At 43.8% G+C, this 21,352-nt stretch overlaps 1 protein-coding gene across 1 annotated transcript in view; it reads right to left on the reverse strand.

Moving 5' to 3' along the window:
* Positions 1–264: 264 nt before the first annotated feature.
* Positions 265–21,352, reverse strand: part of KCNK13 (potassium two pore domain channel subfamily K member 13) — a 50,286-nt gene continuing 29,198 nt past the window's right edge. The window contains exon 2 of the mRNA XM_033141298.1: positions 265–1,564. Coding sequence (XP_032997189.1) covers positions 642–1,564 — 923 coding nt within the window. The 3' untranslated portion in view covers positions 265–641. The remainder of the gene's footprint in view (positions 1,565–21,352) is intronic.

Raw genomic sequence — 21,352 nt, forward strand, 5'->3', positions numbered from 1 at the left:
AGCCACTCTTGGACCCAGTAGCAAATGACTGTTCACTAGTCAAATCAAAGGCAAGTGGCTATTTTGGTGGGGTGGGGGCTAACCTGGTGTTCTCCAGATATTGATGGACTACAACTCCCATCATCCCTGACCACGGGGATCGGCTGGGGCTGATGGGAACTGGAGTCCAACAGCAACTGAAAACCACAGATGAGTCACTGCTGGGCTATTCAGCTATCCACCTATGTGGTTGCTTCCTGCACCTTCTGACACACACAGTTGTACTGCACTTTCTAGTGCACAATATCTCTGGATTGGGACTACTACTGCAACTTTTAACTGCTTGCTCTTCTGAGCATTTACAGGACTGAGGTGCCAGCCAAAACAAAGGGAGCAACAAATATGCATGGTTTTTCTCCATTTCCCCTTGCTCCTAACTCAGACCTAAACTTAAATACATGCTGAAGAAGCTTGTTAATTGCAGCTATACTACATGACACCACTCGGATGTTCTTTGGCAGGGTCTGCAGGGCAAGGGTGGATATGTGGCACAGTGCAAAATGCAAGAGGTCCGGACTGCCAGCAACAACACTAAAGACACCTCTTCTCAAAAGTTGGCCCGCTCAGTTAGCTCTGTCTCTGTGACAACTTTTGACCCTTCATTATCTGTTACCCAATGATCCCCTCCCAGCGTGGATGTCTCTATCTGTACTTGTCTCTGCCAGCCTGTTGTTCATAATGCCCAAAGCGCCTACACCGCCAGCAAAACCATTTTGTCTAGAAGCGATGCTTGCTCTCGGGCAGCCATTGGCACTGTCGGACAACTGTTTTTGCATGATGGCCAGTGACACTTTGTTGGACGCTAATAGGTCTTTCATTGAGATCATCTCGCCGGACAGCCTGCGCCCATCTGCCTCACTCTCGAGGACACCATCCGACTCGATGGATATGTTGCGTTGGTTCCGGGCAACTCCCGGCACCACAACATTCCTTCGCGACCGGAAGAGTTTTCTTTGACATCTATGGCACGTGCTGTCCAGTTTCCTTAATATCCAATTCACAGACTGTTTGATGACGATGGAGATCACGTTAAAGAGGGAGTAGATGCAACACACCCCCATGAGTACGAACAGGAAATTGCCAAATTGGTAAAGGCCTCGGTTCTCATAGTGGGTGTTCTGGCCACTCACCAGGTCGCCAAAACCAATGGTGCTGAAGGCCACAAAGCAAAAATAAAGAGAGTCCAAGTAAGTCCACCCTTCCATGGGAGAGTACAGAGCAGAGGCACAACAGGAAACAATGATGGACGCAATGCACAAGATAAGCATGACGTAATATACGGACGGCTTCCATCCTGCCAAGCTGTCCACTTCGGCAGTCCCAGGAGTGTGATGGCTGTCTTGGGCAAGGCCCCCCCTCCGCCTCAGTTGCCTCTCACGGCAGGACTTCATGACATAGGCTATGATGGTGATCAGGCGCTCCAGGAACAAGTTGAAGAACAAAATGGTCCCTGCACAGCCTATAAGGCCATAGAATATCAGGAAAAGCTTGCCTGTGACAGTGGCAGGTGTAGTCATGCCAAAACCTGGAAGACAAAAACAACAGGGAAGTGTCACATGGGCAAAATTTCTCAGCGGCACAGAGTAACAGGCAAAAGGGAAAGGAAATCTAAAAATAGGCATTTTAACGTAAGAATCTTTATTTATGTATTTTGTGTATGTATTTTGTGATTTCATGTTGTGCTGAAACCTGTGGGAATAGGGCAGTATACACATTTAATAAATCATCGTCATCATCTTTAGATGTGATCTCAGTAACAGGTAGGAGTCATCATAATCATCCATGTAACGCTCTTGAGTGCTTCATAAACTTGATCTAGTATTTGTTACAACAGCCCTGCAAAGGGTATTATCTCCGTTTCGCAGATGGGCGGCTGGGTCTGAAAAAGTGTGGTTTGCCCAATGGCATCCAGTGAGTTCATGGGTGAGCTGTAAATTGGAGTTGGGTAGCGCCAACAAGATCCGAGAGGCTCTAGTCATTCATTTGTGGATGGTTGACTTACTGGGATCCATCTCCTCCTATTCTTGTGGAATTTAGAGATTAACTTTAAATGACACATTTATCTAAATTGCTCGTACTGTTTCTTCCCATTTTATTAAGTTACCTGCTGGTCTTCTCCATCCTTCTAGGAAAGATGGACACTATTTGGAGGGTGGGTGGAATGGCATGATCCCCTTAACTTATCCATTCCACTATAATTTAAAACAAAACAAAAACAGACCCCATAGTTCCCCCAAGAGGGGTTCTAAAAGCCCTAATGGTGTGTACTCCCTCACACAGTTAACAGTTGTGCAAAAGCCGCCCCTCCCCCCGGTTCGACCCCTGACTTTTCCAGGTAGGGATGGGACTCGTCTGAAATCCTGGAAAACCTCTGTTGGTCAGATTAGACCAGGAGAGAACATCTGGTTCTCTCCAGATGTTTTGTGACTATAACCGCCACCACCCCTGAATGTTGGCTGGGGCTGATGCAAGTTGTAGTCCAATAACATCTGGAGGGCACTGTGTTGGCTACCCCTAAATTAGGCAACAGTCAGGTAGTTGAACCAATGGTTTGACGCAGTACAGGGTAACTTCCTGTGTTCTATGCATCTGAATGTGGTGGCATACCTGTAGTACCTAAAGTAAAATGGATAGCTGTAAGCAGTAGTATCTTTTCTACTGTGAATTGTCTCTTGAGGCAGACTTGCTAGGCTTGTGCCCTTTAAGGAGAAGAAAACACACACACACGATTTATTCGGATATTTGGCAACAGTTATATATTTATATAGGGACCCAGGTGGCGCTGTGGGTTAAACCACAGAGTCTAGGGCTTGCCGATCAGAAGGTTGGCAGTTCAAATCCCTGCTACGGGGTGAGCTCCCGTTGCTCGGTCCCAGCTCCTGCCCACCTAGCAGTTCGAAAGCACGTCAAAGTGCAAGTAGATAAATAGGGACCGCTCCGGCGGGAAGGTAAACGGCGTTTCCGTGCGCTGCTCTGGTTCGCCAGAAGCGGCTTTGTCATGCTGGCCACATGACCCGGAAGCTGTCTGCGGACAAACGCCGGCTCCATTGGCCTATAAAGCGAGATGAGCGCCGCAACCCCAGAGTCGGACACGACTGGACCTAATGGTCAGGGGTCCCTTTACCTTTACCTATATATTTACCCATATTTATTGTTGAAGCTGCTTGCTGTGGTTGTTTTGTGAGGATTGACTGAAGCTACTAAGTTTGATGAATCAGGCTTTGGAATATTTATTGTTGATTTAAATATCTGGCAGGGCCAAAATAACAGCATATAAATGTGAAAACCAAGCAATCAATCAGAGGCAACCGGACTCTCTCAGATCAACCTAAACTATGTGTAGACATTTGTTTCAGTTCACTCCTAGTAACTTTAGATTTGCAGCCTTGGACTTCAATTCAGTCAGAGCATTTGGATTTAGGTCGAGTTTGTGCGATAAATCTGCTTCAGTCTAGTACAGTTGCTTGATAGGCTGTCATTTATATCAAGGAGACTTAGTAGCTCCTCCTGGGGTTGCTGCTTCTTTTTACCTTGGCTGCTTCCAAATGCTTGCTGGCCATTTTTTGTTTCCTCCCCAGCATAAGAAAATAAGATTCCCCCCTCTTTTTTTCCCCTAGAAATAGAACACAGTGTCCCAAGCCCTCAACTTTGAGGTTAGAAACTGACATGGGACTTCACAAAACTGAGGCCCTCATTGGTAGAGAAAAGAGCATAATGATACTAAGAGACAGTTATAGTTTATCTTACATTTTGCCACCCTGAAAGTCTGTAATTTGGGGAGGACAGAGTGCTAGACTCCCTTTATTTTCACAGAGCTTTATCCAAGTCATCGCCTCCTACTCTTTTTGCTAAACTAACAAGGCAGTAGATGATATTCACCAAAAAGCACATCCCTTATTGCAACATGATGTCTTCGTCCTGTACATTTAAGAGTGTTAACAGTTTCCTTTGAGCCCTTGTCTGTGGTCTCTCTTGGCAAGGGTTCCTGTGCTCCATTAATTACAGCAATGTTCATGTGGGTGTGTAATATGCTAAGCAAAGTGTATTTGAGTTCTGTGTTGTTAGCCAAAAATAAACAAATCCCTAGATTAATATAGGAATTAGATACACATGACAGTACCACAACTTATATTATTACACTCAGTTTTATTCTGGTAATTTGTATCTTCATTATTTTTGGTGGGCAATGAAGCATAGAGCCACTGTGGTGTTGTGGTTAATGTGTTGGACTAGGAGCTGGGAGACCAGGGTTCAAATCCCCAATGGACCACAAAGCTCACTGAGTGAGCTTGGACGAGTCATTGTCTCTCAGCCTAACCTACCTCATAGGGTTGTTGTGAGGATGAGAAAAGAAAAGGGAGAACCATGAACCACATTGGGCTCCTTGGAGGAAAGACAGGACGGAAATATAATTAAGTAAATCATTTTTATGCCAGTGCAAGGCAGGGGTTGTGTTTTGTTGCAGCACCTTGATTGCTCTCTATCTTCTTAGAAGCATTCCATTTAATTGGGAGAACTAACTTGATAGTAGCTGGAAAGCCCCTTCAAAAATTTCAAAATTACCTCCCTCCCCAATTCCGCTTTCCTATGAAGAATGAACAGGTCAAATGTGCAGATAGCACAGGCACTAAATGTTATGGTTTTTTTACTGTCTCAAGTATTGTGAATGGGACAGCTGACTGGTGATCATGGACTTAATGTAGAAAAGCTGCAGTTTTCCTTAAAGGCTGTTATTATCTTTTGGGTGTCTCAGCCTTCAAATCTGAATTAGGCCAGAGTCAGAAGGTTTAGCTGGATTTGGCTGAAACTGGGGCAAAAGTATTATATTTCTGGAACCTTAAGCATCACCAGCAAGTACATTGCCTGCTTTAGCAGTAAAATTGCTTCTAAAAACCCTGGGTTGGCTAAAAAAGCTGAGTGTTATGTTGGTTAAAGGAGCATGGGGACTCCCCCTTCCTCTCAGAGCTACAATCCCAAAGTGGTTTAACAGTCAATCTCTCTTCCCAGGGATGTCTGACACCATAGTATTTTTGTGGCTTTACCACAGGCTTCTTCAAACTCGGCCCTCCAGATGTTTTGAGACTACAATTCCCATCATCCCTGACCACTGGTCCTGCTAGCTAGGGATCATGGGAGTTGTAGGCCAAAAACATCTGGAGGGCTGAGTTTGAGGAAGCCTGCTCTACTGCATATGAGGAAAATGAACATCTTACATTCTCTAGCAACAATCAAGTTTTAACAATGTGCAAATGCATTGCAGGGGGTTGAACTAGATGACCCTTGTGGTCCCTTCCAACTCTATGATTTTATGATTCTGTGCTCTGCTTGGAAACCTGTACAGCAACAGATATGGCAAGACAATGCTCTCCCATTACAAGGAAATGACCCTGTGAACATCCTGCTTGGCAAAAAGAGGAGCAGATCTGTTTCATAAGAACATTCACCCAGCATCAAGCTTTCCCACACCGAACTATTTTGTGTCTCAGTGGATTTCCTGCATGTGCCAGGGAGGTTGGACTTGATAGCCTTTGAGAAACACCAGAATCACAGGGTCGGAACGTAATTATTCCACTTCATTTCCATTTCTCCTCGTGGTGGATCTGCATGACTGTGTGGCGCAGTTGTTTCTTTGTCTTTGTTCTTACACAAAGGAACACTGCACTCACTTTTTAATAACTGGGCTATTTTTAAAAGACTTCAATTTAAATGATGCATGCACACAAACAAACAAACATGTAAACAACCGGATACACTTTCGCTTGATTAAGCAAAATATGCCTGTTAGAAGTAACATACGAAACATCACCCGCACTGAATTAAACATCTCTGCTTCTTTATCAGAATATTCTGTCAGCACAGAGAAATGGAAATACAGGATGCTAAAAAGTCTCAGGTGCTTGACGATGGGCTCAAGTATGATGAACTGAAGACAGCCTTCCTTTTCTCATTTACAGAACCATTACTGCTAATCTGTGCTCATTTTCAGAGAAAAATGAGCACATTTGCACTAGTTCACATCCACATGGGCAAAACTCTCCTTCCTTGCTTGCTTTGTTATTTGCCAGATAAGGCCACAGTCACACACCACATATTTAAAGCACCATGATGCTACTTTAAACAGTCATGGCTTCCTCCAAAGAAGCTGTAGTTTGTTTATCTAGCTCACTAGTGGAGAGCAAAGCCGTATTTTATCAAAAATTAGAAAGACAAAATATTTTTGCTCGTGTCTGGCTTTATAAATTAGTTATTAAAATACTGCATTAATTATGTGGCACATAGCAAGCCAGGAAAATACTCCAACATCTGAAAATACAACAATTTATCCAAACACTTCCTTTCCAAAATTAATTGTGCAGTGTACCACTCAATAACTCAATTTCCCCAAATTCTTTGATTAAAAACATATTACATGTTCGAAAGGAGTGTTAGGAATGTCTCTAATGTATGTTTCAGAACACGCATGGAACACATTACATTTCAAGTTTAAAGCACCATATAACATTCCAGCAAGAGCCCAGAGGGGTGTTGTGGGCAGGTGTAGGAAGTATAGATTAGGCAGCCAAGAATCAGGACCATGGAGAGCTCAGTCTTTGATTTAAGACTGGATTACATATATGACCAGGCATCCCCAAACTCGGCCCTCCAACTGTTTTGGGACTACAACTCCCATCATCCCTGACCACTGGCCCTGTTAGCTAGGGATGATGGGAGTTGTAGTCCCAAAACAGCTGGAGGGCCGAGTTTGGGGATGCCTGTATATGACTTCCAGGCATACAGTTGCTCCTGCAGTGTTCTGATAGACTGTTTGCTTATAGCCTGTCCCAGAACAAAAATCTCTCCAAAAAAACACAGCAGAAATTAAATACAACACTAAAATGTTAACATAAAAATGTTAACATAAAATGCATTATTATTATTATCCACCTTGGTAGCTCAGTTGGTAACGCATGAGGACAGGGGAAATTTCCCATCTGTTCTTGGCCAGGAGTGGCTATTTTGTACGGTTTTATTGTTTTAAATATATCTGTTAACTGTTGTTGTTTTTGCTGTTTTCATCGCCTTGAAACAGTTGTATAGAAGGCTATTCCCATATGAATTAACAGAGATCATATGTAGAGTCATCTTTCAGAATAGGTATTTTTTCTCTAATACATATGTGCATGTATGCTCTGTAACAATATGAAAATACTGCTTGATTGTAAATAGACCCTCAGGGTGGTTTTCAAAAAACCCTTCAAACATTCAAATTATCAACTAAACAAATAAAAAAATAAAAAATAATAATTAAAATCTACAATAAACTAAAAACAGATGAAAACTTCAAACACAGCATATTAAGACATGTTTGTTATTATCAAGAGAATAACAATCTCGTTTATAAACAATGCACGATGCTGCTCTTAAGATACCGATGATTTATAAAATGCCTTAAATGACTAGGCTGTAAAAAATGAAACTCTGAACTCACTTTAACCCCTTAATACTCTTGCATCCACCCCTCTTAGTTCTGGCCAAATGATCATGTATAAACCAGAAAGGGAAGTTCACATTTGTACAGCAACACAGTAAGCTGTGAATAACCAAGAATAGTTGACAAAGACTTTTGAAGTTTCAGCGCTTGTTTCTACAGGGTAACAGCCGTTAGATAATAACCTCTAAAACCTAACTGAGTCAACAAGTCCCCTAGGCCATGGCTTCTCAGATATTGACATTATGTCTGGATGCAGGCAGTAGGGACTTTTGGTGTGGCCATCATAGCATCTATTCACTTTGACTGGCATGGAATATGACTGTGCTGTGATCATACCACAGCCATCACATTGTTCTGTGGCCTCATAACATAGCAACAACACTGCTGGATCAGGCCAATGGCCCATCTAGTCAGTATCCTGGTCTCACAGTGACCAACCAGATGCCCATGGGAAGCCAACAAGCAACAGCATTCTCCCCACTTGTGAGTCCCAGCAACTGATATTCAGAGGCACGATACCTCCAATAGTTGAGGCAGAACATAGCCATTACTACTACTAGCTGTTTGTTTATTTATTAAATTTGTATACCACCCTGTACCCGTAGATCTCAGAGCATACTACCTAAGATTTTTTCCTTGGCTAAACCGACAGCCCCCCACCCAAGGCCTAGACATTCTAATATGATCCAAAGCAATAGTCACCCCCAAACTTTGTTCCCCAAGGATCTCTTAAAATTTGCCGAGGATCTTGGTGGAAGACTTAAGGATTTTTTTGCCCATTACAGCTGTGCTAGTTGCTGCATGATTTTTAACTGTATTTTTACAGACGTGCCATGGACCACTTGAATGAAGCTCATGGAACATTGGTGAGCCACAGATCAGTTTGGGAACACCTGATCTAAAGAAAATATAACTGGGTTGTTTGCACAAATAGTTTCCCCAGGAGGAAAAATCACCACCCCTTAGAACAGGGGTCGCCAACATTTTGCGTCTGGTGGCCACATTTCAAATTCTGGGAGAGCTCTGGGGATGCCAGCCACAAAACAGCTACGATGGAGAATGTGGCATCACACAAAATGAGTGAGACAACCACCTCTGACAGATTTATGCTAACCATAGGAAGTCAGCTATGTTTTGATTGTGGAGATCACAGAATACTGATCACACACACAGTGTTGCTATGTAACTGGGAGCATTCCTCAGGTGTGTGTGTGTGTGTGTCTACATCACACTCATTCCTCATTTCACATAAATTGCTTAGAAGTTACCCACACATTTTGTCCCATAACTTTCTTTCTAGCAGGGACACAGACTTGCTTCTTTTTTTAAATGAAAACTCAGTCTGGGGAACCTTTTCCGTGGCACCAGTGAAAACCTGTGTGGGTAACCAGGACACTTGTGGGTGCCAGGTTTGAAATTGTGACCCTTGCCTTATTGCTTACAGCAGATATAAAACCAACTGAGAAATTATTGGTAACATGCGCAGCAGCATCCCCCCTTATCTTAATCACAAGTTATTTGACGTCTGTTGAACACTAGCTCTAATTGGATGCAACAAAATTCAAACACCCAGTCAGAGTAATTGGAAGGCAATTATATTTGCATTACTGTATTTCTGTCAGACAGCAACATCATATGAATATGGAGATATTTAGTTTTGATTTCAACTTTGAGGAATAAATTAGTTCTAGGTTTTCCTGCAGATTCAAGCAGAAAATTTCATCAGTGGAACAGCTACATATTAACTCTGTATTTGGATGTTAACAAACAACTACATTATCTTCCTAATACGACACCCAGCGGCCTAGGTTTGAACCCAAGGCACTGAAATCCAGTTTGGTTCGAATGTTGGATCAAAACTTTGAAGATAAAGGGTTCAATACTCACTTTCTTATAAAGCTCACTATATGGGTTTTGTGAGAAGCTGCCCAGAAGAAGAGCTAAAAATCTAATAAACAAAAATAAGTGATAAATAATAATAATAATAATAATAATAATAATAATAATGTGATGTATACTGCCTTATTTATTTCATAAAATTTATACACCACCTGATTAAAAAACAAAACAACCCTCAAATTTTGAACTCCTTGGAGCAAGAACTGGATAATAAATAAATAAAACTATATCTGTAAACCATGTTTTCATTTCATGAAAAAAATCTTGACAAATGTTCCTCCTTTTTCTATCATGTCCAAGTCTAAAAATCAAATACAGTAGTCTTCCATTAGTGGTGACTTGGAACTCTAAATTGTTTGTATAGAATAGATGGGTTAAATTTCCCTCTTTCTTGCATCTGCAACAAACCCAGAGCCAGCCAGCTTACTGTTACTGTCCTTGCATTAAATAAGAGCAAAGAAAGATGTGTGCTTGGGGACACAGGCGGTGCTGTGGTCTAAACCACTGAGCCTAGGGCTTGCTGATCAGAAGGTCGGTGGTTCGAATCTCCGCAACGGGGTGAGCGCCCGTTGCTCGGTCCTGCCAACCTAGCAGTTTGAAAGCACGCCAGTGCAAGTAGATAAATAGGTACTGCTGAGGCAGGAAGGTAAACGGTGTTTCAGTGCGCTCTGGATTCTGTCACGGTGTTCCATTGAGCCAGAAGCGGTTTAGTCCTGCTGGCCACATGACCTGGAAAGCTGTCTGTGGACAAACACAGGCTCCCTCGGCCTGAAAGCGAGATGAACGCCACAACTCCATAGTCGCCTTTGACTAGACTTAAGTGTCCAGGGGTCCTTTACCTTTACCTTTGCACAGAAACCTCTAGGTGAATGTGGTCTACTCTACATCAGTTGCTCTGCCCACTTTTGCCTCTGGTCCAACCCATCACTGGAAGGTTGCCCATGAGAGAATGTACCTCTTGGGCTGAAGAAATTTCCCCTGCCCTGGACAATTTGAAGTCAGTTGCTCCAAAGTCATTAGTGCTTATCTTTTCAGTATCTGCTTCTGTACGGTAAAGCACAGTAAAAAAAAATCTGCTTGCCTTCACATCCCGGTTTATTCATGTTCTGCATGACCTATGATAACTGAAACAGAACACAATTCTCCAGCACAATATTCTTTTGAGTCAGCTACGTCCCTCCCCACTTTTTGTGCTGGACATTACTTACAAATGTATGTGATAAGAAAGGGAAATATTACAGAATGGGCACCTAGCTTTTAGATGCTTTTGAATTTTTATAGTTTAACCAACATGCTCTGGTTAATACTCAGTGGAGTTTGGAGGATTTTCAAACACAAACCGAAAACAAACTGATTGAAAAGGTCCTAAAATAAAATAGAAAAACATCACCCTGGATTTAATTTGTGATGCGAATTATGACCATCTCCTGCAATTGTTTGAAGTGGTACTTGTCAAGTGATACATTTAATTTATTCCAGCTTCAGCTGGTTCACACATTAGATGCAGGGAACTATGCATATTTAACAGGATTTAATCTTGGGAAGAGTGCTAGCCTTAGTGATGTTCCACATTTACAGAAGCCTCCATGCACCTGTAGCAGTCTCCAGTTCCAAAAAACAAGAACAGGTGCCCAGACTCCCCCTTTAACCTATAAAATGCTGTGCCCTGGAAAGTGGAGATTTGCCATTGTTAACCTGCAAAAGTAGGTGGGACCAAAGCTAAAGGTGCAAATACCATGAAATTCAGGTGATGCAGGTAGAACATGATTTGGGCATACTCCTCCTCTCCTATTGTTGGCCTGAATATACCTCCCTAATGTTTAGAACAGGACAAAAAGCAATTATTCTGAGTCTGGTAGGATGAAAATGGTTGCCAGTTGTCTTTCTGACACCCTCCCTTTCCCGTACGGTGTTTGTCTTCACTGGATTACATGTTGCTGCTTTAGCTGCAGAGCGTTTCCCTGAGATGCTTCAGAATGTTTTCAGCACATTTCCTAAAGCGTTTGCAGTCCCCACCAACTTTATGTAGCCCACTAATATGCTGCGCCCACACCGCCATTCAGGTGAGTAAGGAGAACAGCTGGGCCCCCTGGGAATAAAACTTAATGCTTGGGAGCTAATTTGTCGCATCAAATACAATATACCGAAGAAGCTTTTAAATAGAAGAACTTGGTGCTAAAATTGCACGCCATGCTGCTGGGAAGCCGGTGTTTTTTAAAGAGGCAGGCATCAGGCGCCCCTTTTCCTCTTCCTTGGCTGTTTTGTATGGTTCTGAATGGTTGAGCAGGCTCCTCAGTTTATTCCCGGGAGCTGCAGGAATCCCTGCTGAGTCCCAAAACTTGATCCACAAATGCTGGAAATTCATCCAGTGTTTCAACTATGAACACACCACTCTGACAAGTGACCTGGCTCCCTGAAGAGATATGTCCCCTCACTTTGACTGATGCTTGAGCTGTTAAAAATTCTACTGCTGTCATAATTTCTCACCTGTACTCTAGAGAAATTTAAAGGGTGCCCCCCCCCCTTTAAGGCTTCTTAAAACTACATGGAATGAAATACCAAAACTGAAAATACTGTTTCCGTGTTATATACATAGAAATCCACAGTGCTTTTTAATAAGTAGCGATTTCTTTCTCCTCCTCTCTTTTTTCTTTGCTCTCAGATGCATTTTACACCGGGAACCATACAGTTGTGGCTCCCCCCCCCAAAAAAAGCACGCCTTTGTGAAACAGAGGTAACAATACATAACCTCCTCAGTTGTTTTGTTTTTTGCTACTGAATTACTTTCAGTGCAACCTTTAAGCCAGTGATGGGGATCCTGTGGACTACCAGATATGCTGTATTTGAACTTCCATCAGCTCCAGCCAGCATGGCCAATGGCTAGGAGTGATGGGAGGGACAATTTCCCCCACCTCTGCTTTAAGCAGTGTGCGAATTCCAACATCTAAAAGCATCCTAGATTATTCATACAGGTTGTTGCTGTTTTTTTACAAGTTGGAGCTGGGTGGGTGGTACGCAGGATGAAACTACATTAACTTGAGTTCTCTTATTGCCCCTCACACCAATATTCAAAATGATCACTCAACAGCACCACAGTTCATATACAGGTATGTGTCCAGATTACCCTTTCCAGATATAACTTTCTAACAATCACCCACCCCATGGCCGCTCAACAGTTCCTCCTTACGGCTGCAACCAATCGCCCGTCCCCCCTCTTCACTACCCGTGTATAAGATGACCCCTGATTTCAAACATTATTTTGGAGTAAAAAAACAAAAAACACCTCGTCTACTACATGGAAAAGTACGGAACTTTTCTCTAAACACTGTTCTTATATACTGATCTTGACCTGTTCATAGCTTCCCTGAGTAATTCAAGCCCCTTCACCACGACAAGGCAGCTATGGTTTTCCCAGTAGTAATGTACGGAAGTGAGAGCTGGACCATAAAGAAGACTGATTGCTGAAGAATTGATGCTTTTGAATTATGGTGCTGGAGGAGACTCTTGAGAGTCCCATGGACTGCAAGAAGATCAAACCTATCCATTCTCAAAGAAATCAGCCCTGAGTGCTCACTAGAAGGACAGATCCTGAAGTTGAGGCTCCAGTAATTTGGCCACCTCATGAGAAGAGAAGACTCTCTAGAAAAGACTCTGATGTTGGGAAAGATGGAGGGCACAAGGAGAAGGGGACGACAGAGGATGAGATGGTTGGACAGTGTTCTCGAAGCTACTAACATGAGTTTGGCCAAACTGCAAGAGGCAGTGAAGGATAGGCGTGCCTGGCGTGCTCTGGTCCATGGGGTCACGAAGAGTCGGACACGACTGAACGACCAAACAACAACAACATATACTGATACTGAACTCATCTACAAGCTAACAACCTTTTCAAAACCAGAATAAAGCCAGGGGTGGGACAAATCATGTGTGCTCTTGATTTGAGCACCTTGGAGAAAAATAGAACCCGTGGAGCTATAGATGTTGCTGGGTCACAACTCTTTGTGGCTGATAGGAGACAATGATCCCGTTTACCCAAGACTTGAACAGATAGGAACTGATCAAGCGGCATAAAGACATGAAGAACTGCCTTAAATATGTTAAGACAGGTGCTTTACCACTGAGGTTTAGAGCTATGAAAAAGGCAGGAAAGGCAGAGCTTCACATGAGTGCAGTTACAGTATGCAAACTTGGTCTGAATTGCAGCTGGACACCCATACAATTTATACTTTCAGTGTTTGCATTGTAAAGCCTATGGGTATGCAGTTGAGATAAAGAAAACATATGCAATGGTAGTTTTATACTGCATGTACAGTATGTAATATATATATATCTTAAAAGGTGAAACTAATATATGAGATAGACTCATGATATGCAAAGCGAGATATGTCAAGCCTTTATTTGTTATAATTGTGATGATATGGCATACAGCTGATGAGAACCCCAAATTAACAATTTCAGCTTTGGGGTTTCCATCAGCTGTACGCCATAATCATCACAATTATAACAAACAAAGGCTTGACATATCTCGCTTTGCATGTCATGAGTCTATCTCATATATTAAACTGCAGTAGCTAAAGGAAACAATTGCTTACATAAATGGAATTTTCCATTATATTCTGATTTTTCAAGTTTCACCTGTACACACACACACACACACACACATCTCCAAACTATACTTTGTATTGATTTCAACTTATAATACAGTCTGATTCTGGTGGCAAGTTGTGATTGCAGAAAGTTCACTGCAACCACTGGATCAAAGGCAGCTTCTTGCCAGAATGATCTCAGAGTTAGATTCTTTGTCTCTCAGTTTTCTCACACGACAGACATTTATGTCAGATGGTCCACCTACTTTCCTCCCTGGATACCTTTTTCATGCTTAATGTTTACTTATGCATGTGGCATCTCACTTATGCTGCCTCAATACAGCTAGAAATATGGTTCTTGCTTGCGCTGCTTCTTCTCCCAGTGAGACTCTCTACTCCTGGTGCTTTTTCACCCAGAAAAAAAAAATGAAGCTGCCACACAAACATTATGAAGCTGAGGGATAGTTTATTCCAGCAGTTTAGTCCCTGAGGGGAAAGCACTCATATTTCATATTCTTGACAATTTTGCTGTCTTGTTCCCTGCTTCCAGTAATCTGAATCCAGAGCGGGGGGGGGGGGGGAGAGAGAAGTCAGATGATGAACAAATCCATCATCTAAGCTAGAAAGAAATGTATTGTGAACAGCAAAAGTTATATTGGTCTGAATGCATTTCCCCCCGATAGGCACCAATGTATACATTCCATGCATATTTTCTCCTAATACATGCATTTCACACAGTTTTTTTGGTTGGAGATCTGCACTGCAAAATTTGGAGAAGTAAATTTCATAGGATATTAGAGTTTGGGGTTGCATATTGTTTTGGGAAATGCAAATTAGGTAAGTCCACATTGAAATGGGAACCTAACTAGACTTAATTAACCCAATCTTAATTAATCTGAGAATAATGGAGCCACCAAACAGTTGCAAATCAGTAACAGAGGCAGGCGCAGTTGGGCCCCACATTGGGGGGGGCTGTCACATGTGCATGACGTCACACACATGACACCCCCCCCTTGGGCCCCGCCTTCTGGGACATGCAGGCACCTGCCAGGACACCCTGGCAATCACAGTGGGCAAAAATTGCCCTCCAAGTTTCCTGCCTGCTGCCCCAGGGGCAGCGATGGATTGCAGCCTCCTCAATCTTGGGGTGGTTGTGCCCCCCTGCCTCAAAATATTGAGGGGGCTGAAGCCCCATGTGCCCCATATATCTGGCACCACTGAGCGGGGAGCCTGAGATGCAGGGGAGAAGCAACAGGTGGCAGAATGGTCAGTGCTTAACCCTCTCCTCGCCTTTTCACTTCTCCCAACATTCTTGGCATCACAGGGAAAAACAGCGGGGTGTTGCAGGAAAGGGTTAGCCCTCCAGTTGTTGCCATTTTATTCCAGCAAACTGCATGCCCCACCCCAGCACTTTGTATATTCAGACTTTGTATATGGGGTTTCCTGATCTATGTCTGCTGCCAAACACCTGCTTTCAGCATGTGCCTAAGTGCGCACCGAGCATACAGGAAACACAGCTTCTCTTCTGCTCGTATGTAGAGAGCTGGCAAAAAAAAATGCTGGTGTATTTATGTGGGTGGTACAGAGGGGGCTATTTAAAACCCTGCAAATTGGATGTGGCTGTAGAGAACACCATGTTCTGAGCACACGAAGGTTGAATCTGCCACTTCAACTGCAGCACATGGTCAAAAGGACTCCATCCTGACTAATAGCAACCCACAACCAGAGAAGTTGTGCCAGGAGCAGGAACAAGGCAACCATTTAATGAGCAGGTTATCCAGAACTCTGCTTTCCTGTCAACGCCACAGGAAAAAAAAAACAGTTTTCAGCACGATTTATTACATTTATGAATCACTTCCCAAGTTCGCATAAAACACCCCAGAGTGATTTGGCAATAAAAAGATTAACATTCCAAAGTTATATAAAAGCAATTCTCATGCTCTGTTCAGATGGACCAGAATGCAAATCTCTACTTAAAAGGCTTGTTGGAAAAGGAAGATCTTTAATAGGTGCTGAAAAGATAAACAGTGCAGGGGAGGAAGTTCAAAAGAGGAGATGCCGACATATCTAAAGGCCTGATTCTGACATCATGCAGAATGAACCTCCTGATGAGATGATAATCTGCATCCTGCCAAATGCAGGGACTGTTTGGTTATATATCTTTTAGGCATCCTGGTCTCAAGCTGCATAGGGTTTTGTACACATGTACCAACACCTGGTAGCTAATTGGCAGCCAGTGCAGTTCTTTCAGCAGCAGTGTAACACAGAATCACAGAATTGTCAAGTTGGAAGGAACCACGAGGGTCATCTAGTCCACCCCTCTGCAATGCAGGGATCTTTCGCCCAACGTGGGGCTCGAACCCACAACCCTGAGGTTAAGAGTCTCGTGCCCTACCGACTGAGCTATCCCTCATTTTATGATGTGACATGTCCGCACTATGCCATGAACGTCTTGTTTTGCAATCAAGCTTTTGCCAATATAAATTACAGACAAATGAGCCGCACAAACACACTACTGTTTTACTGGTCTTATGTTGTATCTCTGTTTTAATGACATTGTTTACTGTGCTTTTAGATTGCGCATCATTTAGAGATATTTACAAACAATACTAAGTGTTGCTGACTGCTTAAAATAAAGTAAATAAAATACGGCTATATGAATGAGCCTAGTGACGTGAGAAGAAGACTGGGAGCTTTTGCTTCTGTCTTTAGCAAACCGCAGTTTGCCGTTACATGGTCAGACAAACTGTGGATAGTTTTAATTATCTATTTTATTTATTAAAATTATATACTGCCTTTCATCCAAAGATGAAGAAGCCAACTTCAGCCTGTGGTTTATGAGTCTTGCTTGCTTCAATGAACCACAGTTAAGATCAATCACAGGTTAGGTGTAGTCGTAATGCAAAACTTATAGCTAACTGAAAATGTGCTCAAGGATGGGGTGAAATATCTTCCTCCATCCCAATAAGATTTGGAAGCCATCAAAGGCTGGGAACACATTATACCCTTAAAGCACATGCGAAACACATTTCTCTCTCCCAGGCCACCATAACTGTGGGCATTGTAGTTTGTTAAGGGTTTGTTAAAGGTTGCTTGGAACTGCACATAATATAACCCTCACATCATTCCGTATTCATGCTGCGTTCAGTGTGACCTGCACATTTATTTTTATTTTTTACAGTATGGAGTGCTCCCTCCCCACAAAATAAAGCACTCACTGGCACCTGAGCATCTTAGCCCTCACTGGGCTTTTTATAAAGGACTTTCCCCCCACCCCCACTCCCCTTCTGTTTTCTTTCTGGCGATTTTTTGTATGCCTGTAGGCTGTATGTCCCTCAAGCTGACACCTGCTGATACCTCCCGACTGTGTGTGTGGCTGGTGTGCTATTCCTGACTACCCCAGTAGCAGCATGCAGAGAAGGGAGTTCGCTATGAGTAGACAGCATTGGTTCACAACAGAACATTCTGACTATGGAAAAATGACAGTGTGTGTGTTAATGAGGCAATTGCAGTCCAGCAGATTACACAAAACCAGCAAGAAAAAAAATGAACTGAATGGGGTAACCTGACACCACTGAAAATATATTTTTTTTCCCAGAAAGGTACATGCTGCCTTTCTTGGGGCGGGAACAAGGCAAAGCATGGGTCACGTTAATGGATGTGCTGTTTTCCTTACCCTTTCCCCCTCAGCAGATGAATCTATTGTGTAATCTATCCCGTGTCACCATCAGTTGGAAGTGTCTTAGAAAAATAAAAAAAATTACCCCAAACCAAATGTCCCCTGCGAGACAAAACAAAATAAATTTAATTGTCTCCAGACAGACTTGCAGGAGGCAATATGCAATTTGTCACTATGAGCAGCTTTCCTTTAGCAAACACCTGCTCATTTGTTTTCAGGTGATGGGAAGGTGGGGGGGGGAATGCTGTTCAGGCAACTTGCTCCCCCTTCTGTGCATTTTACAAGAACCAATGAAAGAGGAAGTGCAAGAGTCACACTTTCTGTTTTCACACTTCCACAGGGCCACAAGGTGCGTATTTCTTCCCACCGGGAAGCTGCATGTGCTTCAGATGGGGGGAGGACTCGTGCATATTCACAAAGTCCCCCCTCACGCCACCAGGAACACACTGCAGAAACAGACAATGTATCTTTCGATTTGCTAATTCCTGTAATCTCCAAAGAGGTGCTACAAAACTATGGCTTCTCTGTGAGATGAACACAGGAACACAGGAAGCTGCCCGATACTGAATTAGACTATTGGTCCACCTAGCTCAGTGTTGTCCACTACACACTTGACTGGCAGCAGTTCTCAACAGTTTCAGGCAGGAGTCTCTCCCAGCCCTACCCGGAGCAGCTGGGGATTGAACATGGGGCCTTCTGAATGCAAAGGAAATGCTAACAACAACAACAACAACAACAACAACAACAACAACAACAACAACAACAACAATTTATTATGGTATTTATACATCGCCCATCTGACTGTGTTGCTTCAGCCACTCTGGGTGTCTCCCGACAAAAAATACTAAAACCACAATTCAACATCACACACTAAAAACTTCCCTGAACAGGGCTGCTGTCAAGGCTCTGTCAAGGCTTCAGGGAATGACAATCCCTCCCCCGGTGGCAGTCAAAGGCAGATAACCGAAAAGAGTTCTTACCATGTAATTTATTCAGTCTTCACAGAGAGAGACAAAGGAACCCTGTCTCTATAATAATGGTATTGCTCCAAGTAACGTCCCATACCTTCAGTCCCTCCTAATCTATGTCACCCCTGCGCTGGCTGGTCAGTGATTTCTGCCTCTGAGATTTCTGTTCTGCTACTCACACATCCCATCTGGTTTTGGGAGAGGGGAAAATCAGGAATGCTTTCAAGAAATACTGAGTCTGTTAACTGTCTCTCCACCCCCCACCATGCTTCTCCTTCCTGCTGCTCCCCCAATATATCCCAACTTTTTACTTCATCAGCCTCTGAACTATGCCCTTTGGCAAACCACTGTTCTAAATCTATACTGTCTTCCTCTTCCCGGGAAGGTGCAGAGAGAGGTGGGAGCAGTGGCGTAGGAAGGGCGGGGCGTAGGGGGCACTGCACCCAAGGTTCCAGGGGAGGGGGTTGACACTCTCGGCCCCTCCCCTGCCACCCGGCACCCCGTCCGGACGGGGCACCCCACGACCCGCTGCTCTCTCGCTGGCCGGTGCTGCTGTGAGCCGGCGAGCGAGTGGCGGGTCATGGGGCTGCCCGACCCGCCGTTCGCTCGCCGGCTCACAGCAGCACTGGCCAGATCCACTATGCATGCCCGAAAATTCCGGACATGCGCAGTGCACCCGACGCGTTGTGGCGTCACAACTCACGCGCCGTGATGCCCAGGCCCCAGGGGGGTGCCTCCACACCGCCACCCCGGGCGGCGAAAAGGCTTCGTATGTTGCTGGGTGGGAGTGGCTCCCACCTTTCCTCCTCAGTCCAGCCCCTGACAGCTGCCTTCAGGTGTCTTTTAAAAATTACATAACTGTTTATCTGTTTGACATCTGCTGCGAGGGCTTTCCACTGGGCGGGCGCTACTACCGAGAAGGCCCTCTGCCTGGTTCCCTGTAACCTCACAAGGAGGGAGCTGCCAGAAGGCACTCGGAGTGGGACCTCAGTGTTTGGGCTGAACAAGGGGGGTGGAGATGCTCCAGGTATAAGATGCTCCTTCTACCATTGAATTTATGGCCCTTTCCCATAATGGCCCTGTGCTTATTAGCTTCTACTGCACTGTGATGCTCTAGAGAAGAAAGCAAACTTTCAAAAGCAAGAGACTTCTGGTAGAAAGTTTTTCGTCTCTTTTAGCACTAGTTACCTGCACTCCATGATAGCTGTGGGACACACACACACACACCTGAGGGGCAGGAGGAGCTATATACTGACAGGTACACAACAATGTAAAGACTCAGACTCATGCTAACCATTCTGTATATCCAAAATCCAGTTTATTGCCAAGGACAGCAATAAAAAGGAGGCACACGGAATTGTAATACAACAGTATGTCTTCACTGTCCTTTGAAGTTTATTCACTTATTTTTTTTATTTTTAAAAGATTGATATTTATGAACAGTGGCTTACAAAACTAATATGAAACAGTAAAACCAATTCAATAAAATTGGAACCCAGACAAAGCCCCCCCCCCCACCCAAAGCAAGAACTCTACAACAAAGCAACAGATAAAGCAGTCCCATTTGCAATGGCTGACTGAAAAACATCCACAATTATATTTGCCTTCGAAAGGCTGTCTAGAAGAAGGCGGTGGTATGAACTTTACTCAGATGATTGTTCCACAACAACGGGGCTGCAGCAGAAAAGACCCTGCCGGGATGGAATAAAATCCACCCTCCCCATATGATGGGATCCGGAGGTGCCCAGTGCGTTACATGATGGGGAAAAGGGGACTGTTCTGATGTGTGAGCAGAAATCTGCTGTGCATTGGTGTGGACGTCACTGGATGTCACCCATAGCCTTTTGTTTTCAACTGCTCTTTCCGCTTTCAGTTGATGAACACCCTTGGGGGGGTGGGATGCGCATCAGGAAATTTCAAAAAGACCATTGCATAATGTTTATAATGCAAGCCAGGATCTGTTAGCCAGAACGAAATGTGATAGGAGGTGCTGATTTTTCCACTAACTGTTAAGAGACCGGGTCCTGCTGAGCTGCTGTTTCTGTTTTCATCCCTGTGGTTCTCTCAGCTTTGAGTGCCTGCATTCTGTTGCCTGTTGCCTGTGGCAACGCCTACTTGAGTATGCCTGTAGTGATGGCAGCAGTGATGTTCTGCCCGTGTAGGCAGCACAGTAAGACCACCGAATGAGCTCCACTTTCTAAGCCTTCTCTGCCATCAAGAGATGAAATCCATTCCAACCAACCGACTGCAAGCAAAGACGTTCAGAGGAGTATGCAAACATCTAATTATCTCCGGAACAATGTTCATTATGCGTACCAGTGACGCGCTGAAAAGGCATCAGGGACTTTTAATTCAGCAAGTGGATTTTGCTGATCCCTTTTGTAGCGCGTAGCATTTTACTGTGGGCCGCGGGGCGGGCCAGGTGCAAGGCAGGACCTACTTGTAGAGATGTCTGGCTGAATTGCAGTAGATCTGAAAGTGATTCCCTATTGTTCAACAACAACAACAACAACAACAACAACGGCTCTCTGCCCCACGTCCAAGTTAGGCTGTTAAATCAAAGAAACATTGGAGGAAAACCAGGCCTGGGCTTTTGTGTGGAGAGGCCTGTTTTAAACGGGTGCCGGAAAGTACAGTGAAGGTGCCTGCCTGATATCAATAGGTAAGGAGTTCCAAAGTGTAGGTTAGGCTACATATCTATTAGACACCCTAA

This window comes from Lacerta agilis, chromosome 1 (assembly GCF_009819535.1).
Source record: "Lacerta agilis isolate rLacAgi1 chromosome 1, rLacAgi1.pri, whole genome shotgun sequence".
Classification (NCBI taxonomy): domain Eukaryota; kingdom Metazoa; phylum Chordata; class Lepidosauria; order Squamata; family Lacertidae; genus Lacerta; species Lacerta agilis.